General features: G+C 42.8%; 1 protein-coding gene across 1 annotated transcript in view; it reads left to right on the top strand.

The window, feature by feature from the left end:
* The window catches only part of OTOA (otoancorin), a 75014-nt gene that overhangs the window by 10564 nt on the left and 37848 nt on the right, over positions 1–26602 (top strand). The window contains exons 8-14 of the mRNA XM_071211249.1: positions 1265–1396; positions 10054–10289; positions 13831–13934; positions 17287–17387; positions 19089–19228; positions 21176–21299; positions 23453–23668. Coding sequence (XP_071067350.1) covers positions 1265–1396; positions 10054–10289; positions 13831–13934; positions 17287–17387; positions 19089–19228; positions 21176–21299; positions 23453–23668 — 1053 coding nt within the window. The remainder of the gene's footprint in view (positions 1–1264; positions 1397–10053; positions 10290–13830; positions 13935–17286; positions 17388–19088; positions 19229–21175; positions 21300–23452; positions 23669–26602) is intronic.

Below are 26602 nucleotides of genomic sequence, written 5' to 3'. Positions count from 1 at the left end.
TTATTTAGCATCTATTTTGTGCCAGGCACCATTGTAGACACTGAGGAATCAGGAGAGAACAAGATAGTCATGGTAATTGCCCTCATGGATCTTCCATTCTAGTGAAAGAGACATTAAGTAATTATTCAACTCATTTATTTTTAAATTTCTCTTATTTTATTTTTCCCCTCCCTTCCCCCTCCCCCTCCCCCACCCTGCTCTTTTTTGCTCTCTGTCCATTTGTTATGTTATTCTTCTGTGTCTATTTCTCTTTTTGTCTTCTCATTTTTCTTGTCTAGGAGTCACTGGGATTTGATCCTGGGGACCTTTGATGTGGAGAGAGGGTCCCTGTCACTTGTGCCACCTCAGTTCCTGGTTTCTTGCACCTCACCTTGACTGTCCCCTTCATCTCTCTTTTGTTGCATCATCATCTTGCTGTGTGACTCACTTGTGAGGGCACTGGTTTGCCACGTGGGCACTTGGCTCACTGGCTGGCCGTGTAGGCACTGCCTCACTGTGTGGGTGTGGTTTTTTTTTTTTTTAACCAGGAGGTGCCAGGGATCAAAACCCAGTCCTTCCATATGGTAGGTGGAAGCCCAATCACTTGAGCCACATCTTCTTCCCTATTCAACTCATTTATAATTGAAAATAATGGCTGATAACTTTTCTATCATTTACTCTGACAGGCTTTATCAGAAACATTTACACATTTAATCCCCACAACAACCCTACACGATAAGTCTTATTTTTTGTCTCTGTTCTTCAGATGAGAAAAACTAAGGCCCAGAGAGAGTGCTAACAGATTTAGCAAATAAAAATGCAGGATGCATTTTGCACCATGCAGATACAATAGGCGTAAATAACCTCAAGAGCATAGATAATAGTAAAATTTAGTAAAAATAAATTAGGAAATGATGAGTTTAAGTATTACCTCCTAAAAGATAATTTATTTACTTTTAAACATTGAATTTTGATATACATGTACTAAAAATTATTAGTTTATCTGATATTCAAATTTAACTGAGCATCCTGTATTTTAACTAATAGCCCTTGCTAAAGTAACTCGGCCAAGGGCACACAGTTAGTAAGTGGCAAGGCATGGATTTGCACACAGATTATCTGCTCCTGGAGCCCACCTATTGCCCACATCACCACACTATGTTGGCAGCTAATGCCGTCTGTGGGCGCTGCTGTAAAGGAAGAGGGCTGCTGGGCTGCTGGCCGTGGTGCTGACCCGGTGCCCCTGTCCTGTCCTGAACAACTTTCTCCAACGCCCCATATCCAGGTGGCCATGGAAAATCACCTGGAGCAGCGCTTGTATGAGCCCCAGAAGCTACTGGAAGACCTGAGGGAAACAGATGCTCAGCAATTCCACACTGCCATGAAGTGCCTCCTAGGAGACAAGAAGGACCGCTTGGTGAGCTGTTCCCCAGGAACAGGGGAGTCCAGGGCCAGCTGGTATTTGTTGGATCAAATCATATTGACCCTGACTCAGGCCTTGGCCCCTTTTCATCTCTCCCTTCCTCCCTTCTCCCTCCTGGGGTCTTGATTCTCACTTTCTCCAAAGCACAAATGAAGAGCCTTATAATTCATACTCTTATGGGTACCAAAAAGTGAGGGAGGGGGCCTGAGGATTCTCCCAATAGTTTGGTTCAGCTGACATCCACGAATGATTACTAGGCACCAGCAGTAGCTGGGTTCTGGGATGAAAGGCTGTCCATGCACTCAAGGACTTTATGGTCTGGAGGGGAGACAGGAAATGGAAACAGATAATTTCTCCAAAAGGGGTTAATGATGTAAGAGCACCACAGAGCCAGGCTCTGAGACCCAGAATGTCCTTGGGACCTAGAAGGGTGAGGTTTGGTGTTCTCTTCATTGGAGACAGTTTAGCATGGAGCTGTGTTGCCTGAAAGAAGTTGAACCATTTAAACATTTTAACAGTCATGTATTTATCTCAATGTCCATTAATAAAATATAAGGGATGCATCAAACCCATGAGTTTGGCAAGGAATTTGTTTCCTTTTGAAAGAAATTCTATTTGAAAAAAACAAGTTGAAAAAAACCGTGAAGTTAATATTAGTAAAGGCTGTACAAAGATATGGTCAAGATGGGGATGATGGTCTAAGGAAATGACACTGATGTTTATTGATGCTTTAATTCATGGCCAGTGTTATTCTAACACTGTAAAGGGCCAGATACTAAATATTTTAGAGTTTGTGGGCCATACAGTTGCTGTTACAGCTATTCAACTCTGCCATTGTAGCACAAAAACAGCCATTGATGATAGCTATTCAAATGAGCATGGCTGTGTTCCAATAAAACTTTATTTACAAAAAAAGGTGGTGGGCAGATTTGGCCTGTGGGCCAAAGTTTGCTGACCACTGTACTAAGTTTAACATGTATTGACTCCAAATCCTCACCAGGACCCTCCAAAAGAAGGATAGTAACAGTCTTTCCATCTCAATATTCAGATGAGGAAGCTGGGCTTGGAGAGGTTGAGTAAGTATCCTTGGGTTACACAGCTTGGAAGTGGTAAAGTGGGGTTTGGGACCTGGGCCCCTCACTCCAGTATGGTGAAGCCAGGGGACCCTTTTCAGAATAATGTCTTGAAATTTATAAAACTAAACATACAGGATTCCAAAGGAAGCTACTTTTATTGAAAAGTTGAAAGATGTACATCAAAATGTATGAAACAAACAAATTCAGGATATAATAATTTTATATCGTAACATATACTTTAACACATTACGAAACAAGAGTTAGAAGTGGGTTTAATAATGTCTCTAATTTTGAGGTGTTTTTGAGGGCAAATGAGATTTCCAGACCTCTGCAACAACTGTTACATTGCAAAATTATCTATGATATCTACTTATGACAAAATCAAAGTTCCTGCTCCTACCACTTGGCTTGTTGCTTATGTTCATCACTGAAGAAAAGGCTCAAGGTCAGTTCCATGTTAGTGAAAATGAGGTTGCAGTTTTTTTTCCAGTGTTCAGAAAAGTCCTAAATTCTATCCACAGACCCAGGTTTAGGAGCCCCTAAGCTGCACTCTTTACCACTACCCTGTTTAGCCACCTACAGTATATGACTGAAGTTAGGAAACTCTTGGTTGTATTTGATGTGAAGATTTAGAGGCAGATAGACTTGTTTCAGACCCTGGTTCCACATACAACCAGTTGTATATGATTGGGCAGGTTGCTCATCCTCTTTAACTTTTGTTTTCATCCCCTGTGATATTGAGATGATCATAGCATATAGTATTTATTGGGTGTTCACTAGGTACCAGGCACTTACATTCCTTATATCACTGAATTCTTCCACAAATCCAAGAGGTAGACACTTATTTTATCTCCATTTTACAGAGGAAGAAACTGAGACTTTAAAAAATTTGCTGAAGGACGCTCAGATAATAAGTTAGGATCTGGGATTTGAACCTAGGAATGCCTGACCATAGGGCTGATACTCTTTCAAAAAATTTTTTTTTATTAGAACAGCTAGAGTTTTACAGAAACATGCGGGAAGCACAAAAATTTCCCATATACCCCTGTCTCACACAGTTTTCCCTATTAGCATTTTGCATTTGTGGGGTACCTTTGTTACAATTCATGAGAAACAATATTATTATAATTATGCTATTAACTTTAGCACAGTTTTTACATTGTGTTGTACAGTTCTATGGTGTGTGGGTGTGCGTGTATGTGATAACTTATATACATCCTAAAATTTTCTTTTTGTTCCCTTTTCAAATATACAACTCAGTGGCATTAATAATACACTCAGAGTTGTGCCTCTATCACTATCCTCCATTGCTAAAACTTTTCTGTCACCCAAACAGAAATTTCATACTAATTAAACATTAACTCCCCATCCCCCTCCCCCACCTGGCCCCCTGGTAACCTGTATTCAAGTTTATGAATTCATGAATATGCTTATATTGCTTATTTCATGTAAGTGAGATCATACAGTATTTGTCTGTGTCTGGCTTATTTCACTCAACATGTTGTCTCTAAGGTTCATCCATGTTGTTGCACTTCATTCCTATTTACAGACCAATAACATTTTATTGCATGCATATGCCATTCATCTGTTGGTGGACACTTGGGTTGCTTCCATCTTTTGGCAATTGTGAATGATGCCGCTATTGACATCAGTGTGCAAATGTCTGTTAGGGTCCCTGCTTTCAGTTCTTTTGGGTATATACCTATTAGTGAGATTGCTGGGTCATATGGTAAACCATACTTGATTCCCTTTGGAATTGTCAAAATGTTTTTGATACTTGTTGCTCCATTTTACAATCATGAACAATGAATGACTGATCCCATTTCTCTGCATCTTATCCAGCACTTATTTTTTTTTAAAATAGTAGTCTTTTTAGTGAGTGTGAGTTGATATCTCGTTGTAGTTTTGATTTGTGTTTCCCTGATGGCTAATGATTTTGAGCATCTCTGCATGTGTGATTACCCATTTGTATATCTTCTTTGGAGAAATGTCTATTCAAGTCTTTTCCCATTTTTTAAATGGGTTGTGTGTCTTTTTGTTGTTGAGTTGTAGAAGTTCTTTATAAATTCTTTTTTTTTTAAAGATTGATTTTTGATTTTTCTCCCCTTTCTCCCCATCCCCCATTGTCTGCACTCTGTGTCCATTTGCTGTGTGTTCTCCTGTGTCCGCTTGCAATCTTGTCAGGCAGCGCCAGGAATCTGTCTTTTTGTTGCGTCATCTTGCTGCATTAGCTCTCCGTGTGTGCGGTGCCACTTCTGGATGGGCTGTGCTTTGTTCACGCGGGGAAGCTCTCCTTGCGGGACGTACTCCTTGTGCGTGGAGGACACCCTTGTGTGACACAGCACACCTTGTGTGCAGCAGCACTGTGTGTGGGCCAGCTCACCACATGGGCCAGGAGGTCCTGGGTACTGAACCCTGAACCTCCTGTATGGTATGTGGATGCTCTATTAGTTGAGCCCCATCTGCTTCCCTCTTTATAAATATTAGATATATGATTTTCAAATATTTTTCCCACCCTGTAGGCTGTCTTTTTACTTTCTTGATAAAGTCCCTTGATATACCAAAGTTTCTAATTTTGATGAAGTCACTTTTATCTATTTTTTTCTCTTGCTGCTTGTGCTTTTGGTATAAAGTCTAAGAAACCACTGCCTAGCACAAGGTCCTGAGGATGTTTCCCTATGTTTTCTTTTAGGAGTTTTATAGTTTTACTTCTTATATTTAGGTCTTTAATCCATTTTGAATTAACTTTTGTATATGGTGTAAGATAGGGGTAAACCTTCAATCTTTTACCTATGGTTATCCAGTTCTCCTAGCACCATTTGTTGAAGAGATTACCAGACTTGGCACACTTGTGAAAAATCAATTGGTCATGCATGTGAGGGTTTATTTCTTAATTCTCCATTCAATTCCATTGGTCTATTTGTCTGTCCTTATGTTAGTAGCACATTGTTTTCATTACTGTATCTTTGTAATAAATTTTCAAATCAGCAATTGTGAGTCCTTCAACTTTGTTCTTTTTCAAGATTGTTTTGGCAATTTGGGCTGCTGACCCTTCTATATGAATATTTTTTCCTCGTCCACCTCTGGGTTTGTTATTCATTCCCTAGATTATTCTCTAACTTTCTTTCAATTGACATTTATGTCCCTAAACTACCCCTTTCAACCACAATCCCATTTATAAATGAGCCATGTTAAATTATACTAACTATAATGTATTATCATCAACTCTATCCATTTCCACACTTTTACAGGCAAGCTAACTAAGAATTCTACATACATTATGCATCAGTACCCCTGCTCAGTTCCCAACCTATCTCCTAGTAACCTGTACTCTAGTTTTTAACTCCATGTGTTTATTCTTTGTATTTAATTCATATGAGTGAGATCATACAATATATGTCCTTTTGTGTCTGGCTTGTTTCACTCAGCATAATATACTCAAGGTTCATCTGTGTTATCATGTATGTCCCAATTTCATTTCTTCTTACAAGCATAGTATTCTATTTAATGTATATACCACATTTTGTTTATACATTCATTGGTTGATTGGGTTGTTTCCATCTTTTGACAATTGTGAATAATGTTGCTATGAACATCAGTATACAAATATCTGTTTGTGTCACTGTTTTAAGTTCTTCTAGGTATATTCCAAGTAGAGGATTGCTGATCATACGACAGCTCTATATTTAGCTTCCTGAGGAACTGCTAAACTGTCTTCCACAGAGGCTGCACCATTTTACATTTCTACCAACAGTGAAAGAGTGTTCCTATTTCTCCACATTCTGCCCAACACTTGTTGTTTTCTGTTTTTGTTTTTTTTTTTTAAAGTAATGGCCATTATATGAGGTGTGAGATGATATATCATTGTAGTTTTGATTTGCATTTCCCTAATAGCTGGTGGCATTGAACATTTTTTCATGTGATTTCTGGCCTTCGTATTTCTTCTTTGGAGAAATGTGTATTTTAGTCTTTTGCCCATTTTAAATTGGATTTCTTGCTCTTTTATTGTTGAGTTATATGATTTCTTTATATAGCATAGAAATCAAACTCTTATCAGATATGTGGTTTCCAGCTATTCGGTACCCTACATGTTCAGAGAATCTTCTCTAGTAACAGACGATAGAAATGATCCCTGAAATTGTAGTCTTCCAGTGTCTTCTAGATGTCCTTACTCTCTTTAGCCATCTCATTGAATTAATTAAGGAGATTTGTTTGAACATCTAGGGTTAGTTATTTCAACTCCTTTATGTCATCTGGAGGCTTAGTTTGTTCCTTTGACTGGGCCATAGCTTCCTGTTTCTTGGTATGGAGTGTAATTTTTTGGTGGTGTCTCAGCATCGGATTTACTAGATATATTTATTCTAGGCCCAGTTTCTCTCTTTAGAGCTTTCTATTTGATCATCTTTGTGCTACTCAGACCCTCTTTGATACTTGATTCAAGTTAATTTGGAGCTTTAAAGTGGCTTATGTTTAGCCAGTCTGAAAGTTTTCAGCTCTTTTTCATCTGTCCGTGCCTTTTCTTCCTTGCTAGTGGTGGAGTAGGAGCCAAGGATGCAGCTGGGAATCTAAGCCATGGAGACTGAAGCTGCTGGCATTCCTCAGGAGCTGATGAAGCTTCTTCCACCTTCCTCCTCCATCTGCGGTGGGATGGAGGTGCAGTTGTGGGCAACAAACTAAGCTGTGAGGGTCAACATTGACTGCAGTTGTCCAGGGAGACTGACAAAGCACTGGCCCTTCTGCTCCCTGTTGGGGGCAGGGATGGAGCCACAGATGTGTCCAGTGGTCCAGTCTGTGCAAGCCGAAAGTGACTGCAGTTGCCCAGAGTGGCTAAGAGGCCTTGTCCCTCCTGTCCTATCAGGGGTGGGGATGGAGCCACAGGTTTGCCCAACAGTCTACTCTGTGCAGGCCAAAAGTGACTGCAGTTGGCCAGAGAGACTGAGGGAGCCCTGTCCTTTCTGCCCTTTCGGGCAGAGTTGGAATCACAGGAGTGCCCAGCAATTCAGTCTGTGCAGGCCAAAAATGCCTGCAGTTTCTCAGAGAGGTTGGGGAAACACTGCTCCCCCTCCTATTAGAGGTGGGGGGCAGGAATGGAGTCACAGGTGCCCACGGTCTAATCCATGCAGGTCAAAATCAACTACAGTTGCCCAGAGAGGCTGGTGTGGGTTCCTCCACCTTCCTTTCTGCTGGAGGCAGGGTTGGAGCCTAGACTAGGGCAGCAATCTGACCTGGGTGGAAAGAAGCTGGTCTTTACTGTCGCTGTGCTTTTCAATCAACCCTGCCTCTCCTTATACGAGGGCAGAATTAAAATGGAGGCAACCGGCCTCTTTCTGACTTGGACAGGTTCAAACTTGAGCTGTTCTTGGGGTTGGACTTTTAGCCAGCTGAATTGGAAGTTGGTGCCAGACTGTCTTTTTCTGTGCCATTTTTGGGATCTAGAGCTTCCCACTCCAGCCAGGGAATAGCTCTCAAGGTGTCTTGTGCTGTCTGCGGGGGCTGGGAATCAGCCTTTGTGCATGGAGTACTCTACTCATGGATCTTCACTGCAAATGGACAGTCTCCTCCTTCTTCCAAAGATGTTGCAAAATGCTCTTCTGGTCTCCAGGTTCCCCCATGCAGGTGATTTAGATAGTTCTGGGTGATTACTAACTGCACTGTAGGGTGAGCTGACTCTTGGAACTCCTTACTCTGCTGCCGTCTTGCCCCTAGGTCCTTCCAAATGAATTTGATGACTGTTTTTTTTTCCATTTCAATGAAGAAGACTTTTGGAATTTTGATTGGAATTGTATTGAAAATGTATATAATTTTGGGTAGAATTGATATCTTAACAATATTTTGTCTTCCAATCTGTGAATACAAAATGGCTTTCCGTTTATTTGTCTTCTTTGATTTCTCTTAGCAATGTTTTATAGTTTTCCATGCACAAGTTCTTTACTTCCTTGGTTAAATATGATTCTTTTAGTTGTTACTTTGAATAGAATTTTAAAAATTCCTTCTTCAGATTGTTCATTACTAGTGAATAGAAACACCACTTAGTTTTGCACATTGATCTTGTACTCTGCCACTTCACTGCATTCATTTATTTGCTCTTGTAGCTTTGTTGTGGATTTTTCAGGATTCTCTATGTATAGGACCATGTCATCTGCAAATAAGGAATGTTTTACTTCTTCCTTTCTAATTTGGATGCCTTTTATTCCTTTTTCTCACCTAATCATTCTGGCTATAACTTCCAGTACAATTTGAATAACAGTGGTGACAGTGGGCATCTTTGTTTTGTTCCTGATCGTAGGGGAAAGCTGTCAGTCTTAACACCATTGACTGTTATGTTAGTTGTGGGTTTTTCATACATACCCTTTATCATATTAAGGATATTACCTTCTATTTCTAGTTTTCTGAGTGTTTTTATCTGGAAAGGGTGTTGAATTTTGTCAAATGCCTTTTTTGCATCAGTTGAAATGACCATGTGCTTTTTTCTTGTATTAACGTGGTATATTACATTAATTGATTTTCTTTTGTGGAACCATGACCTGGACTGCAGTCAGTACTCAGTAAAATGGTGGCTTTTATTCTTAGAGAGTGTGTTGGGCAAAGGACAGAGGGATCAGTCCAATAGTGAGTAAGCCTTGTCAGCATTTCTGGATTCTGTGGTTCAAATGAATCATTCCTTTATTAATGCTAATGAGCTATTTTCTAATGCCTTCTGGGTACCAGATACTCTACTAGGCACATGGCCTGGGCCTCAGGGACTTCCCGGCTCAAGTCTGCCTGTTCATTAGAATCAACTGGATGTCTGGGCTCCACCCCAGACCAGCTAAATCAGACGATAGGGGTGGTGCTGGGAATCAGTATCATTTAAAAGCCCCCCAGGGGAGCAGATGTGGCTTAAGCAGTTGATCACTTGCTTCCTACATGGGAGGTCTCAGGTTTGATCGCCGGTGCCTCCTAAAAACAAACAGAAAAACAAACAACAAGCAAATAAATGAAAAAAACCAACTCAGGGGAGCCTATGTGGGTCAGTGCTTGAGCCCTGACTTCTTCCTAAATGTGAGGCCCGGGGTTCAATTCCTGGTCCCGGTACCAAAAAAAAAAAACCCAGAAATGTCTCCCTCTGATGTGCACCCAGGGTTGAGAACCTCTGGTTTGCAAGAAAGACAGGTACATAAATGTCTTAATGTATCAGAGAGTGTGACTCATAATGTTCTGGGAGTACAAAGTAGAGTAGATTTGTTTTGACTGAGGTAGAAGGAGATCACAGAGGATCCCAGGATTTACCAGGGAGGGGACAATTGAACTTTCCTATAAAGAATGAGCTGGATTTCTCTAGAAGGAGGTGGGAAGGGCATTCCAACCAGAACAGTGACCTGAGGTTTGACAGTGTAGAGTAAGAGATCACCTAGTGTGGGTGGAGCAGTTGGAGGCCTTGACTTCCTTCTGTAGGCCATGGGGAGTTCTGGAAGGTTCCACATAGCCATGGTGTTGGACAGTGATCCTGAATCTCTCCACTGTTAAGTGTGGCCCTTCCAAGGGCTTCCAAATCCATAGGCAGCTCTCAACACAACCTTAGTTTTCTTTTTTTAGGAGCTGGAGGACATCGTCATCGACTTGGGAGAGATTCGGGAACAAGCTTTGCAGAGCCCTGGAGTGAACCGCAGCCTGTTTCTCATCACACTCGAGAGGTGTTTCCAGGTGCTGAATCCCCTGGAGTGTGTGGAGATCCTGGGTAGGGTGCTGAGAGGGTCCACAGGCAGCTTTCTCCAGCCGGACATCACACAGAGGCTTCCCCAGGACCTGCGTGAGGATGCCTTCAAGAACCTGTGAGTGTGTCCTCTCAACCCTCTTAGCACCACACACTACCTCTCAGAGGCTGCTGTGAGTTCAAGGAGGTAAGGTATGGCAGAGGGGAGAAGGCAGGTGGGGACAGGTTGAGACGTGAGGTGTGGAGCAGAAGCTTAAGATCTTTTCAATTAAAAGTGTGTCCCAAATTAAAGTATTCTGGTACTATACCCACAATTTTTGTCATATCTATATACTACCTGTTCTATTATATTACTCTGTGTTTCCCTTAATATCAACTCAAATTCTATTACTTAAAAATATTTATTTTAAAAGTAAATTTGATATCATTATTGTAAATGGGGAACCAGTATCCTTTGTCTTAAGGAAAAGTAACCGTTAAAATAAATGCAATGTGAACAGAACAATGTTACAAATCCTAGCTAGATATCTTGCCTGCTGTATTAGTCAGCCAAAGTGGTGCTGATGTAAAATACCAGAAATTGGTTGGTTTTTACAAAGGGTATTTATTTGGGGTAGGAGCTTACAAATACCAGGCCATAAAGCACAAGTTACTTCCCTTACCAAAGTCTACTTTCACGTGTTGGAGCAAGTTGGCTGCCGACGTCTGCGAGGGTTCAGGCTTCCTGGGTTCCCCCTTTTCAGGGTCTTGCTTCTTTCTGGGTTCAGGGCTTGCTTCTTCCTGGGCTCAGGATTCCTCTCTTCCTGGGGCTTGTTTCTGTTTCCTCTGTGAGATTATTTCCCGGGGCTCCAGCATCAAACTCCAACACCAAAACTCCAACATCAAAAACCCTCAACTCTGTCCTTTGCCATGCCTTTTATCTGTGAGTCCCCACCCACTAAGGGGTGGACACTCAACACCCTAAAGACGTGGCCTAATCAAAGCCCTAATCATAACTTAATCACACCTGGGTACAGACCAGATTACAAACATAATCCAGTATCTATTTTTGGAATTCATAACCATATCAAACTGCTACACCTCAGAGTTTATGGCTCTGAGCCCACGACCTGTTCTCTTGTGTAAAAAAGGAGATGAGTGTGCATTAAAGACCCACTGGCACTAAGGTGAGATTTTCTTCTTGAGGGAAAGCAGAAGATTTGGCAATTGTCAAAAATCATTGTTGGTAGATGTGTGGGCTTCTCTCTTAACTCTCAGTTCCATTTCTCTGTCCTCATTTCCCTCCTTCTTAAGCATGATTTAGAAGAAGTAAAATATTGATATGGATGACAGCGACTTGGGAGATTCTGTTTCCTTCCTTCCTTCCTTCCTTCCTTCCTTCCTTCCTTCCTTCCTTCCTTCCTTCCTTCCTTCCTTCCTTCCTTCCTTCCTTCCTCCCTCCCTCCCTCCCTCCCTCCCTCCCTCCCTCCCTCCCTCCCTCCGGACTGACCTCACCTTTTCTACAAGGTGTCTGTTTTCTGGCCAAGCTGTGTCTCATGAAACCCCTTTGCTCTGCAGTCATTACAGATCACCTCCTAATTTCATTCTCCCCACCCCCATTTCTCAGGCGAGAACGTAACTGGGGAGACTGAGTTTATGGGCCACAGCTCATCTGATTGCAAGTGATCAAAAATGCATTCATAATGGCTTGAGTCCAAAAAAGAATTATTGGATCATGTAATAGAATAGTTTAGGTATAGGTCTGACTTCAGGCATGGCTGGATCCAGAGGCCCATTCAGAATTCCTTTGGCACTTTATCTCTTTATTGCTGCTTTCCTGGTTTGGCCTCACATTCAGGCACTCTCTCTCCATGTGGTAACACTTGCATTTCCAGGCCTCCCTCTTTAGAGAGCCAAGTCCAGGGGAGACAGAAAGCATCCCTTTACAACAGTTCTAAGTCTTAAACCAGATTCTCATTGGTTCAGACTGGATCATTTACCCATCCTAGAGTCAGTCACTGTGGCCAAAGGAACTAAAACTGAAAGGCTTAGATGGCCTAAAAATGAGAGAAGCATGCTTTTTCCCAAGAAAAACGGAGGTGCTGTTAAGAGAAAAGGGAGGATAGATACTATGGATAAGTAAATGCCACAGATGTCCTCAACAGACCCCAACTTTATATAGACTCTGATTAAGAGCCAGAGGAAGGGTTTCAAGCCTTGCAGACAGAAAGACAATTGAGTAAGAGAGATGTAACATTGCCTGACTCCAGATTCCCAGCTCTTGAGTGGGGAGTTTGGAATATGCACTCACTTCCAATAAAACCATCCTAATGAACATCATCTAATCAAACTCCTTCTTTCACAGATGGGGAAACTGAGGCCCCAAGAAGGGGAGGCATCTCTAAACTCAATGCGAATCTCCTGAATCCCAGTTCTGTCCTCTTCCTACTATAACCTCTTCTTCTTGTGAGGTTGATACTCTTAATCCCACCCCCAATTTTTAGACAAGGAAATTGACAGGAAAATTAGGTAACTTGTCTCTGGGACCACTAGGGAGTGTTAGCACCGGGAGTGGGAGTTTTGCATATGGGAAAGCTTTCCTTTCAATGATGTTTATCATTCTTTTTTTTTTTTTAAAGATTTATTTATTTATTTATTTCTCTCCCCTTCCTCCCCGCCCCGGTTGTCTGTTCTCTATGTCCATTTGCTGCGTCTTCTTTGTCTGCTTCTGCTGTCAGCGGCACGGGAATCTGTGTTTCTTTTTGTTGTGTGATCTTGTTGTGTCAGCTCTCCATGTGGGTGGCGCCATTCTTAGGCAGGCTGCACTTTCTTTCACGCTGGTGGCTCCCCTTATGGGGCGCACTCCTTGTGCGTGGGGCTCCCCTAAATGGGGGACACCCCTGCGTGGCAGGGCACTCCTTGTGCGTGTCAGCACTGTGCATGGGCAAGCTCCACACGGGTCAAGGAGTCACTGGGTTTGAACCACGGACCTCCCTATGGTAGACAGAAGCCCTAACCACTGGGCCAAGTTCGCTTCCCTATCATTCTTTTTTGAAGAACTGAATCTGTTCCCTGCTCCTACCCCTTCACATACTCTTGCTCTTACACACACACACACACACACACAATTAGGTCGAAGATATTAAACTGCATTTAAGAGAAAGTTTGCCCATCCACATATGAAATGGCAGGTGGTGGTGGTGGGAAGGATAAGTTAAACCTCCAAAAGGTTGGATCGGGTGAATAGATTTTCAGTAGTGGGCAGAGTTGGGGCAAGGGGAAGTCATTCAGGACCAGGAGATGCAGCTGAGGTTTGAAGCATGAGCCAGAGGGGTCATCAGTGCCAAATGCTGCAGAAAGTTCAGCTTATTTGGACCAAATGAGACCCCTGGGTATGGCACCAATGACGTCTTTGGTGACTTGGGCCACAAGGAACTGTGCTGGGGAAAGCAGATGACAGTGGCTTAAAAGTGACTACGAGGTGAGGAAGTGAAGACAAGGTGTGTAACCACTCTTTGGAAGGTATCTGGCAGTAAGGGGGAAGAGAGAACAATGGGAAAATAGCTACAGATAGCAATGGTGTGAGGTACATCTGGAGTGTACAGGTGTTTTGATTCCCCTTTAAAATGCCTGCCTCCATCTCTTTGTTGCCTGATTGACACCATGTTGGAGTCATTTAGATCTGCAGTCTTCAGAGATCTCTATGACCAAACCTCAGCTCATTCCCAGAGAGCCCTCTACTCCTGGATGACGGGGATTTTGCAGATGTCCTCCAATACCACTGGTGAGTCTGTGCTTTGTGTTCGGATTCCTCTTTGGGGGACATCCGTCCGGAAAAAAAGGTGCTTTGACTCTGAAAATGGGTTTGATTTCTTTGTCTCTTATGATTTTTACTTCCCTTATTTCCAAAAAGGATTTGAGGTGGTTTATGGGATATAACACATACCCTACTTCATTGACATTTGTCACTTTTCTCTTGTTGACGTCTCTGAAATATGAATGCTTCTGTATCTTATAGTCAATGGCATGTCCTGTTTCTTAGTGGAATGAAAATAATAATGGCATCTTAGATTCAAAGAGAAACTTTAGAGTTACGTGTTCAAAACCTGTGTAAGTTAAAGTGGGAGAACATAGTTTTATTAGGACATCTAGGCAATGAGACACACTCTGACCTTCCTGGCAATCAAAGTAAAAATAGACCAGGGTTCATTTATTTGACAGATGTTTATTAAAAACCTTTTGGGAGTGGATGTAGCTCAAGTGGTTGAGCACCTGCTTCCCTTGTACAATGTCCTGGGTTCAATCCCTGGTACCTCTGTAAAAAAAAAAGCCTCCTATGTGTCAGCCACTGTGGATACAGAGGAAAATAAGTTGAAGTCTCTGCTCTCATGAAGCTGTTGTTTATTATGGTAGGGTGATGTATAAAGATTTTAAATAAGTAAATTTAAAAGGAGAGAGAATTTACATACTGGTAATTGCTGTACAGAAAATAGGATGAGATAAATGCTATGGAAAAGGTTACTATTTTAGACTATTATAGGGATTAGCAAACATTTTCTTTAGATTTTGCAAGCTATACCGCCACCGTTGCAACCACTCAACTCTGCCCCTGTAGCACAAAAGCAGCTCTAGACAGTAGATGAATGGGAATGGCTGTGTTCCAATAAACCTCAATTTATGGACACTGAAATTTGAATTTCATTTAATTTTCCTATGTCACAAATGTTCTTTTTTTGATTTTCCTTTCTACTGTTTAAAAATGTGAAAACCATTCTTAGCTTGCAGCTGTACAGAAACAGGTGGTGGGCTATATTTGGCTCAGGGGCTGTAGTTGGCCTCCTGGGCTTCCTATCAGGGAGGTCTTCTGTGAGGAGGTGACCTTTGAATGGAAACCAAAACGAGAAGATTCAATCAGTCAATGAGCAGGCTCTGGAGAAAGCAATCCAGGAAGAGGGACCAGCAAATCCAAAGGCCCAGAGATGGGAATGAGTTTGGTTTGTTGGGGAAACATACAGAAGCTAGCATGGGACCAGTCCTTTTCTGAGCTCTGTACATAAAGAATCATAAGAAATTATAAGTGATAAGTTTACTATTAATAAATAATCCATATCTTAAATATGTTGCAGAGTTCCCTCTGTCTGTCCCCTAATTATGGCCTCCAGGAATCTGCCTGAATCTCATACTGTGCATCCTAGAAAAAGTCTCATCCGCTAGATTTTCCTGAGTTCTTATTGCCAGAGTTAAACTAGAGGACTTTCCTGCTGAAATTGCTACATGACATGATCTTTCCTTAAACTAAAGTAAATAGAATTTAATTCTGTCTGGACTTTAATAATATTTTTTTCCCCATGAAACTCCTCGAGGTAACTGGAGATAGGTTGGGTGTTAAAAATATGCCAAGCTTGGGAATTACTGATCTACAGAAATGTAGCTCAGATGTAATACTTAATTGAAAACTAACAGCTCAGCTTGATGCTTGGTGAATTTAGTGGTCCAGCACTGAGCTAGTGACAGTATGTGCAACCCAAACGTCTGCTGCCTGGATCTCATCCCCCACCCCCAGTCCAATATTAGTTTCCTGTGGTTGCTATAAAAAATTCCCACAAACTTGGTGACTTAAAACAACAGGCATTCATTCTCTCCTAGGTAAGGAGGCCAGAAGTCCAAAACCACCATGTGTCGGGAAGGCTGTGCTCCCTCTGAAGGCTTGCTCCTTGCCACTCCGGGTGCTGGTGGCTGCAGGCACCCTTGGCTTGTGGATGCCTCACCCTGCTTTCTGTCTCTTTGGTCACATTACCTTCTCTTCTGAGTGTAGTCAAGTCTCCCTCTGCTTCCGTCTTTTAAGAATACACGTGATTGCACTTAGGGCCCACCTGGACAATCCAGGATAATTTCCCCATCTCAAGATCCTTAACTTAATCACACCTCCAAAGTCCCTCTTTTTAGATAAGGTAAGATATGAGGTTTGAGGAATTATGGCAAGATAGCTGATATTCAGCCTGCTCTACCCCCAAAATCCTTTAACCCTCTGGGGCCATCCTTTCCTCCAAGAGCAAATCAGATGGCCAGAGTCCTCATTTAGGGGGCCGTAGGGAGTCGATGTGTTCACCCCAACATCTCCGATGCTGGGGTTGGGAGAGGATACCTGTTTGTTCTTTAGAATCAGTCCTTGCAGCCTGTGTCTTCTCCATCTTGTCTTGGCATCAGCCACTGTCTGTGCCTTCTGTGACAGCTCTTGGGGATTGATTTACTATACCCTGTAAATGCCCCCCACTTATTATATTTCCCCCCGTTCTACTAACATGAGGTTGTTCAGTGTAACAGTCCTTTACTGAAGGATTGAAGGCAATGGTGGCCAACTCCAGCTCCTAAAAACTTGTCCTTGGATCCTGGCCATGAGTGCTATTGAAAGTGCTGTTTCCACCCCCAGCATGGGGAATCTCAAATGCTAGTCTAGAGGGACAGAAAGAGTCTTCTGGGAATTCAGAGGAGCAAGAAATTACTTCTGATTGGGGAGACTAGGGAGGACTTTATGGAAGAGGAAAAGTTTGAGCTTGATCTTGGAGGTCAAATTTGGAAGTGGCAGGGTTAGGGGAAAGGCATTCTAGGTTATGATATGGACCCAAGCAAGCACAGATTTGGAGACAAGAACACTTGGGGTGTGTCTGGGGAATGAGGAGTAGTTTGGTTTCGCTCAACTATAATAAGCTGGAGATAATTAATGAGGATGGTAATGATTGTGGTGGTGGTAATAGAAGAGAGTCAGACATATTTCAAGTTGCCAGCTTATTATTTAGTAATTAATTAAACTAAAAATAAAAAAACTGTGTGGTCACAAGTATTAAAAAAAAATCTGCATTTCTAATAAGCTTCAAGATGATGCTGATTCTGCTGGCCCAGCGACCGCAGAATTGAGTAACAAAACCTTAGGTGGTAGGCATCTGTGATTGCCTACAGGTAGCCTAGTGTCTCACAGGTAGGAGGCTCTCACTAAATGGCTGTTGAATGACTTAATGAGTTAGTGAATGCAAGAAGAAGGTCCTGAAATCAAAGATGTTTTGAACAATCACATACCATTGTAAAGGCTTAAATTAAATTAATTAATTGTTGTTTGTTATGTTTTTTTTCTTTTGTAGATGACTCTGTTTCATGGGTCAGTGCAGAAAACTTATGGATTTTGGGCAGATATATGGTTCACCTCTCATTAGAAGAAATTATGAAAATTAGCCCTATAGAAGTAAGTTTAAAAAGTATATATATATTCCCATTATTCTTATTATTAATGGGGTAATGTGTATTTATTCCAAACCTCTAATGTTTAGCCAGGCAGTCAAGATGCCCTGAAAATTGTACACTCACCTGAGCCCAAAATATTTTGAGCCTCTAAAGAAAATTCTTGGAACAGGACCTCAAGTGGTTAATCGTCGGATTGTGTTCTAGTACTGCTAGGAAAAGAAAAACAGCTCTGCACAACTAGGGAGCTCTGATGTGAACAAACATGATATTAATATAAAGGGAATGTTGGCTATGAATCAAAAATCATTTAAGAGTATTTTTGTACCCAAGTAAGGCCAAGGACAATAGCTATAGAGTTTCTGGTCCTTGAAAGCATGAACCTAAAGCAAAAGCAACATAGATTAATAGCTACTCTATTTATAGCTACTTCTATTAATAGTTTAGCATGGGTAAAAATTGGATTTTAACTCTAGAGTTTACAGTGGAGAAATATACATGCTGTAAGGTTGCATAGCTCATTGGTCTCAGCTTGTCTCCCTCCTTCGCCTGATGGTGACCCAGTGATGGTAAAATCCCTTGGGCTTCATGATTCTGATTGCAGCCTCCAAAGAATGTTGCCAAAAGCAAGGCATTCATAAAGAGTTTGGGGCTTGCCTCCAATTTTTATTAAATATGCCCTGACTTTCTCCTGGCCAGTAGGTGAAGGGTTTGTATCAAGTAACTGATTTTTTTGAAGACAAGTTGACCCAAAAATGTCTGTTTATAGGCAAAACTGGTGCCTCTCTTTGACCTAGGAGGCTGAGAGCACTTCCAGCCAGTGTCTTCACATTTTTATAACCTCAGTACTAGGATTAACCTCCTATTTTATTCTCTAAATGCTGAGTGACTTTCAGGAAGTAGGTAGAAGTAAATTCTTAGGAATCCGGGCTAGGGGAGGGGGGAAGTTCTAAGATCAAAAGACAACTTTTCATCATCTCAAAATGTAGAGAAGGGAGGTAAAGCCAAACTGCCATCACAAAGAGGGAGTTTTCTATGGTCAATCAGCTCAATCCACGAGGGAGAGACAACTCTAGAAGCCCCTTTTAGCATAGTAGAACATTACATAAAACTATATATGATGCAAAATCTGGTAGAAATGAAATGGAAAATAGACATGCATCCTAGAGTAGTAGAGGGCCTCATTGTGACTTTCTTGGTCATGTAGGCCGAAAGTAAACCATATAGAGACTATGAATGACATATTTAATAAAGTTGATTATATATACATACAAATACATATATATCCACACATGCATATATACATATATGTGTCAAACTTTGTGCATTTCCAAAAGAACACATACTCTTTTCCATCACCTGAGGGCCCTTAATAAATTCTCTCACCTATTAAAGAAAATCTGATTCTCCAAAGCAGAAATTTTATGGACCACATTCTCAGACCCTGTAAAACAGATCTAGAAAGAAATGTGCAAATGCAAGCTTAAAAAAGTTCAACCTCTTGGATATTGAAAAATAATCACTTTCCTAAATACCATTTGGGTTGAAAAGGAAACCGAAACAGCCAGTTATGACCATTAAGAAGTCAGTGCCAATGAGGACCTGGTGTATTCGAGTGTTTGCAAGGGGCACAGCACAGGCAACCAGGGTGGGGCTGCCCTGGGCCACCTCAGCCTGCCTCACTCATCTTCTCCTTGCCCACCAGATTGGGCTGTTTATCAGCTACGACAATGCCACCAAGCAGCTGGACACGGTTTATGACATCACACCTGAACTGGCCCAGGCGTTTCTGGAGAGGATCAGCTCCTCCAACTTTGACATGAGAAATACGTCTACCATCCACAGGCAAGGACCGCAGGCTCTTTTCCAAGGTGCACTCTGCGTACCAGCTTCCTCTGAGCAGCCAAAGACCCTGAGGGGAGGAAGGGATGTGGCCGCTCTACCTCCCTGAATAGACCCTTATCTCTCTGTGCACTTGAGGGAAGGTGTTTCCAAGGAAGCAGCACCCTGTAAAGCCAGTATGGGAGGGGGAAGGGAACAGGTGCTTTCTGAGCCTCTCCTGTCCGCTAGCCATTTTATACAACCTTATCAAGTGCTAAGCTGCCAGCTCACATACTCAGTACTTGTTCCATTCCAGGATGAATGTGTGCATTTCTGTTAGGTTGGGTCAAGTGTTGGAAATGGCCCGTGGGCTCCGTGTTAGTGAGCCCCTTGTTCTCTAGTCCTCAGGTGGGTAAAATTAGCTTGAGAAGTTAGTGGTTGTAGCGTGGTCCCCGGGAGCCATTTCCAGCTGGGGAGGACCTCGAAAGGGCTGGCTCTGGGATGTCAGACAGGGCCTGACTGTCGGGAGGGAGCTGGGGAAGGGCGGGGTGGATAGCCCTCTTCTCTCTCAGAGCCTTCCTGTCACAGTGCTTCCTCTGACATCTCCACGTGGCCCTAGATTCTTTCCAATGGGCCGCTTATAGAGAATGTACTCAAATGAGACTTACTCTTTTCCCTGTCACTTGTAATTTTTACCTATCTGCAGTGGCCGCATAAAAAATAACCTAGTGGTTAACAGTGCAGGCTTGGAGCCTGACCTCCCAGGTTTCCTCCCGGCTTCACCACTTACATGTTGTGTGATCTTGGGTTGTTACTTTGCCTCTCGGTGCCTCTGCCCATCTATCAAAGAGGAGATAACAAGCTGCCAACCTCATTGAAGTCCCTGTAAGGTTTAAATGCACCCGGCACATAGTAAGTGCTCAGGAAACATTACTCTTAACCTGATTATTAATATTAAGCCTTCACTTCCCCTGAGACTTCTTAGGGTTAAGCATGTTCCTTCATCTCATCAGACACATTTTCTAAATGCTTTCCTGACTTGGGTGTTCTCCTGTGGACACATCTGTGTGTGTCAATGTCTCTCTGAGAGCATGACCCAGGTCTGAGCATGGATCAGGTGGTCCAGCCATGCTCAGTCAAGCGACTTCCTATGAACTCTAAGAGCCTCCATTAATGAATGAGTGCTTCGGGTCCAGCAGGCATTATGCTAATCAGTTGATATTCTTCCCATCATTTAACTCTCAAGATAATCTTCATGCCTTCATTCATCATATTTTTTATGATGTCCTATGATGAACAAAGCAAACCTTCCTTTTATTAAAGACTCAGAGAGGCAGGGCCACTGTGTACAGTAGTACATGATGTGCACTGCACAACTGAGTGTAGCAAAGCAATCTTGCAGAGAAGTTAAGTAACTCATTCAGCTGGCCTGAGTCTATGTTCTTTCCTATTAGGTATATTGATCCCAGCTAGAACAGGGTTCAGATTCCACCTCCACCATGATGCTATTCTGTCTCCTTTTACTTTTTTTCTGCTGAAGTGAATTGGGATGGGTAGCATGGTAAAGGCATCCTGGAAATACATCTCTGCCTCAGAGAATCCCTCAGGGTTCATAAACCTGTAACCCCATGTTGATAATGGAAGCTTTCTGTGGCTAACTCAGCACCTTTCTTTTTTGGTGCCTTTTACTATCCCGGGAGGACAGATGACATGGTTGGATCGATCTAGGGTTAAGCCTCAGCTCATTAAATTGTCTTGGGCTAGTCACTTGGGACTTCTGAGTCTCAGTTTGTGGTTCTGTGAAATGGGGGTAGGACTGTCGTGCTGAGATAATCCAGGTAAAGGGCTCAGCACAGTTTCCTGAGGGGGCAGGTGCTCTGACCATGACCTCGCTGGTTCTGCCCCGGGAGGGGGTGTGGCCATGGACCCAGCTCTGAGCCCTCCGTCAGCGTCCCTCGTCTTCTCACACAGGCTGGGGCTGCTGGTTTGCTTCTACGATGACCTGGAGTTGCTGGACGCCGCCATGGCCCAAGTCCTCCTCCATCAGATGATCAAGTGCAGCCACCTGCGGGGCTTCCAGGCCGGCGTCCAGAAGGTGCAGATGGGTGTGAGGCGCTGGGGCTGCTGCCTTGGTTTCCCCAGCCCGAGGAATAGGAGAACCGCTCTGCCTGGCCTTCGAGAAAATGTGTGGGGTGAATCAGGGTGTGGGTACGGCTACAGCAGAGGGTCTCACAAATGCCAGGATGAGCTTAAAATGGGGAGAAGCGACAGAAAACAGCATAGGAAAAAGCCTTGGGTAGATTGAAAAAAAAATCCAACCAGAGCATCTGTCTTTTTCTTTTCCTATTTTCTTCCTCTTTTGTTAGAATCTGTCCTTTAATGCCCGTAAGTATGACCTGGGGACCTTAAGTGCAGATTCTGACTCACTAGGTCTGGGGTGGGACCTGAGACTCTGCATTTTGAACAAGCTTCTGAAGATGCTGAAGGTGTGGTCATTGAGCAGCAAGAAGGTCAAAACAGTACTTCTCAACTCCGGCTTCGCTCAATCTCAGAGAATCTGAGGTTACTGGCCTGGGTGTGGCCTGGTTTTGAATGTTTTAAGAGCTCCCTAGGTGATTCCAGTGCAGCCAGGGTTGCAAACTCTGAATTAGAGGGTATTTACCGAGTTCCTGGACCAAGGTTCTGGACAAATGGACAAATGCAGACTGCCACATTTTCCTTTCTCCCCCTCTCCATCTCCCTCTTCTTCCTTCTCTCAGAGTCTCAATCCTGTTCCACCATCATATCCCTTTGGTCCATTTCATTTCTATTTGAAAAGATGACTGTGAGAGCAATATTAAAGGAAATTTCAGTAAAGCCATCAATAATTGCAGAGCAGTTTTTCATATATAACCATAAAATCCCCAGTCACATTTGCCATTTGACTTCGTAGCCATCTATCTTGGTCAATGCGTATTTTTGTTTTCAAGGAAGACTCCCTCTCAAGAAAACCCAAGCAAAAATAAGAAAATAAATATATTTTATGGCCGCAGGGGGCGCTGTGGCAGCCCTGACTAAGATGAGAACGCCAGAGTCAATGGAGACAGAGACAAAATGAGAGAACCCTTTTGCTCATCTAGGCCAATGATTTTCCAATTTGGGGGTGCATCAGAGTCAACCTGGAAGTCTCGTTAAAACCCAGGTTTCTGGGTTGCTGTCTCTGATTCAGTGGTTTTGGGCTGGGGCCCGTGAATTTGCATTTCTAGCAAGTTCCCAGGTGATGCCAATGCTGCCAGTGTGAGGCTCTCACTTTCACACCCATTGCTCTCACTTTTTACAGATGTGGTGGGAAAGGGGATTTGCTGAATTTGGAGAACCCCAGGCTGTGATTGCTGTATTTCTTCTACTTCGCTCTGCTGCCCCTTAGTGGCTATTCCAATATTGCTGCGAACAGATCAATTGTGTGAACAAATCTGAAACGAATGTATTGTTCATACAGATTCAGTTATTAAAACAGGACCCATTCTCAGGTTTTGCACAGAGATCCTGTTATAATAGACGGGTTTATCATCATCTCTGCCAGAAACATTTGGGAATCATTTGTGACTACAGGCAGGCATATTATTATGAAATAATTATTAAGTGGATCACAGAAACATGCAAACGTGTAAAATGTAATTTTAAATGAAAAATATAGAAGAGAAAATTGCACCTTCATTCCTTTACAATTATGTAAAAACTGCATCCTCTTTCTATTTGTGTCTTGGAAGCATTCACAACCAATTGCTAATCAAAGCTTTTTTCATGTAGTAAGATTATTGGGAGATTTTTTACTTCCTTGAAAATTATCTTTACACAGAGTATATATTATCATGAAAAAAATCAGATACTTCATGCGTGAAAAAGTCATACATATGGATATATAGGGTTCAAAGTCACAAAAGGAAAATAGATGCCATGAGAGTGTGATGGCGTGGTGGGTGAAGTGAACAGATTTTCCTCCTGCCATGCTTTAAAGTTGATTTAATAACAAATTAGCATTTAAATGAAGTATGAAGTGAATTTGTGGCAGATCAAAGCCAAGGTCAGGGGGAGCTGTTTCCAGGGGCGTCCTCACTGCCTGGGCATGGAAGAGGCCCTCTCCATCTAGTCTCTGACCTAGAGTTTTGGTCGGGCAGGATGGGGGAAGAGCGTTGCAGAGCCCTTATACCCTGGGGATGCAGTCAGAGGTCTCTAGGGCCCCTCATTCTCAGCTTCCTCCATTTCCAGCTCAAAGCCGACCTCTTGGACATTGCCACGGAGAACCAGACCCTCAATGAGACACTGGGCTCTCTGTCGGATGCGGTTGTGGGTTTGACCTCCAGTCAGCTGGAATCCCTCTCTCCTGAGGCTGTGCACAGTGCCATCTCCACCCTCAACCAGGTTTCGGGCTGGGCCAAGAGCCAGGTCATCCTCTTGTCTGCCAAATACCTGGCCCATGAGAAGGTCAGTTGGAGTTTCTAACTCTTCTTTAGGGCCCGGAGACCCAAACTCCCTATATACCTACCCAGTAGGGAAGAGCCAGTTAGGAGGAAGAGAGCGATGAGCAGGACTGGCTGGGTTCGAATCCTTGCTCTGCCGTTTATCAGCTTGTGCCACTGGGTAGTTTGCCTAACTTCACTTTGCCTCTGCTTCCCTATCTGTAAAATGTACTTATTCCATAGGATTGCTGCAAGGATTATGCAAGTTGGTTTTCATAAAGAGCTTGGACATTGAGTGTGAGCTCAACAAGTGTTAGCTTTCACTGAATCTTTGATGGCTGTGGGGGATCTGCCCAGTGTTTTCTTGCCTGCTGAGGCTGCTAAGATGTCCCTTATCCTGGGATCAGAGAGATGCTATTTTATTCCAGTCTTGGGCTGCAGGGAAGAAACTGTCACTGTAGAAGGTCCTATTTGGAAGTGGGTAGGAGCCGTGTTCTACCAGTGGTTGGGAAATCGACCTTCTTCCTAGGGAATTAGTTTTCTTGTGCTGGGTCCAGTTGAAAGGGCTCCAGGTCCCAGCAATTTCAACCTTAAGCATTTTGATCTCCCACTTTTCCAATTCATACCCATAGCCACTTCTACGGATGCAAACTGACTCATAAGGATTGGATTGGGACCATTTCCCGCATGAGAGTTCACAAACATTTATTAAATGCTTAGTGTGTGCCAGGCTTTGTCCTAAGAGCCTTGAGCATTTAATCTTCCCAACAACCCTATGAGGTCATTTTCCAGGTCATCCATGTGAGACCCAGAGTATGTAAGTGGCTTGCCAAGGCCACATAGAGGGGTTACAGCTGAGATTGAACCCAGGGCCTCTGGCTTTAGAGTCAGCTGGCTTAATTTCCATGCTTCTCTCTCTTTATCATGACATCATTAAAAAAAATTTTTTAAAAATATTTCTCTCCCCTTCCTCCCCCCCCACCCCGGTTGTCTGTTCTCTGTGTCTATTTTGCTGCGTCTTCTTTGTCCGCTTTCTGTTGTTGTCAGTGGCATGGGAATCTGTGTTTCTTTTTGCTGCATCATCTTGTTGTGTCATTTCTCCATGTGGGCAGCGCCATTCTTAGGCTGCACTTACTTTCACACTGGGCGGCTCTCCTTATGGGGCTATCATGACATCATGACACCATGACTGTTGCCCACCCATTCTTCCTTTCTCACTCAGGGCCGAGGCTAGCCCATTGAGTGTGTCCCTTCTAGCCACATGCTGACTTTATTTTGAAGGCTTTGTGGCCTTCCTGTTTTTGGATCTAGATTGGGGCCACATGGTCTATCGGTACAGGTCTCTGAATTTGATTCTAGGGAGCTGAAGGGTACTGGTTCCTTCCTGACAAAGCAGTTTGTCTCTTGCCTACTATCTAACTCTTCTTACTGAGGGGTGAGGCAGCTTTTTCTAAGAAGTCAAGAGTCCAAAAGGTCTTGCCTTTTTCAGGGACAATAAGAGACTATTCATTCTATAGGGAATAACTTCAGGAAACTGCTCAAGTATCTTTTTTGTAGCCCCAAGATGCATCCCCGAGTATTTGGAAAACTATTAATATCTAGCATCTTTACTCTAATGGAGGGGCAAAAAAGGTATAATCTCTGATAGGGCACTTAGCTACAATCATATTTATCATGAATGATTGGATTTATATCCTGAAACATTTCTTTATTTCAACTCAAAGCTTCTCCATGGAGATAGACAAGGGGGGAGTGATGCTTATCTAGTGCCTGTCAGGTGACATAAATGGAAAGAGTGGGCTGCCTCATGGCACTTTAAGAAGGTGTAACAGATGGGTAAACTGAGAGCTCTTGACCCATCTAAATCTAAAGGGTGTGGTTCTTGCCAGTTGTTTCCATGTGCCCAATATTGTCTGTTCTTCCGATTTTCAAAAAAGAAAAATTCCGATATGGATTTTTGTGTGAAATCCCCCAATTTTAACCTGTTGTCAATTAAGTCAAATTAAACAAGATAACCATGTCTCCTGACTGGCTGTGGGTTTTTGGTATTTGTACTGTGGCTCAGAGAGCATAGCAGTCCCCCAGGACAGCCTTTACCATACTTCTTTCTTCTTCTATTTGCCCTTTTTAAAAAGATTTATTTATTTATTTATTTATTTATCACAACCCCCCCCCCCCATTGTTTTTGCACTCACTGTCTGCACTCTGTGTCCATTTGCTGTGGGTTCTTCTGTGTCTGCTTATCTTCTCTTTAAGCGGCACCAGGAACTGATCCTGGGATCTCCCGGAGTAGGAGAGAGGAGCTCAATCTCTTGTGCCACCTAAGCAACCTGGTCTGCTGTGTCTCTTATTATCTCTCCTCTGTGTCTCTTTTTGTTATGTCATCTTGATGTGCCAGCTCTCCACGTGGGCCAGCACTTTGTGTGGGCCAGCACTCTGCATGAGCCAGCTCTCTGCTCAGGCCAGCTCTCCTCTAGGACCAGCTTGCTTTTCACCAGGAGTCCCTGGGAATCAAACCCTGGACCTCCTATATGGTAGACAGGAGCCCAATTGCCTGAACCACATCTGCTTCCTTCTGTTTGTTTTTATTGTGGTAGCAAGGGCATATAACATAAAATTTGCCATTTTAACCATTTTAAGTATATTATTCAGTGGCATTAATTTTACTTTTACAGTGTTGTGTTACCATCACTGCCTTCCTTTACTAAAATGCTTCCATCACCCAAACAGAAAACTCTGTGCTCATTAAGCAATAACTTTCCTATCTCTCCCCACAGGCCCTCATAACCTGTACTTTCTGTCTCTATGAATTTGAATTTTCTAGGTATTTCATAAGTGGAATCATGCAATATTTGTCCGTTTGTGTCTAGCTTCTTTCACTCAACATAATATCTTCAAGGTTCATCCATGTAGTTGCTTGTATCAGAATTTCACTCATTTTACAGCAGAATAATATACC

The sequence above is a fragment of the Dasypus novemcinctus genome, chromosome 23 (assembly GCF_030445035.2).
Source record: "Dasypus novemcinctus isolate mDasNov1 chromosome 23, mDasNov1.1.hap2, whole genome shotgun sequence".
In the NCBI taxonomy this organism is placed as follows: domain Eukaryota; kingdom Metazoa; phylum Chordata; class Mammalia; order Cingulata; family Dasypodidae; genus Dasypus; species Dasypus novemcinctus.
The sequence above is the reverse complement of the archived record's forward strand: the minus strand, read 5'-3'. Positions and strand labels throughout refer to the sequence as shown.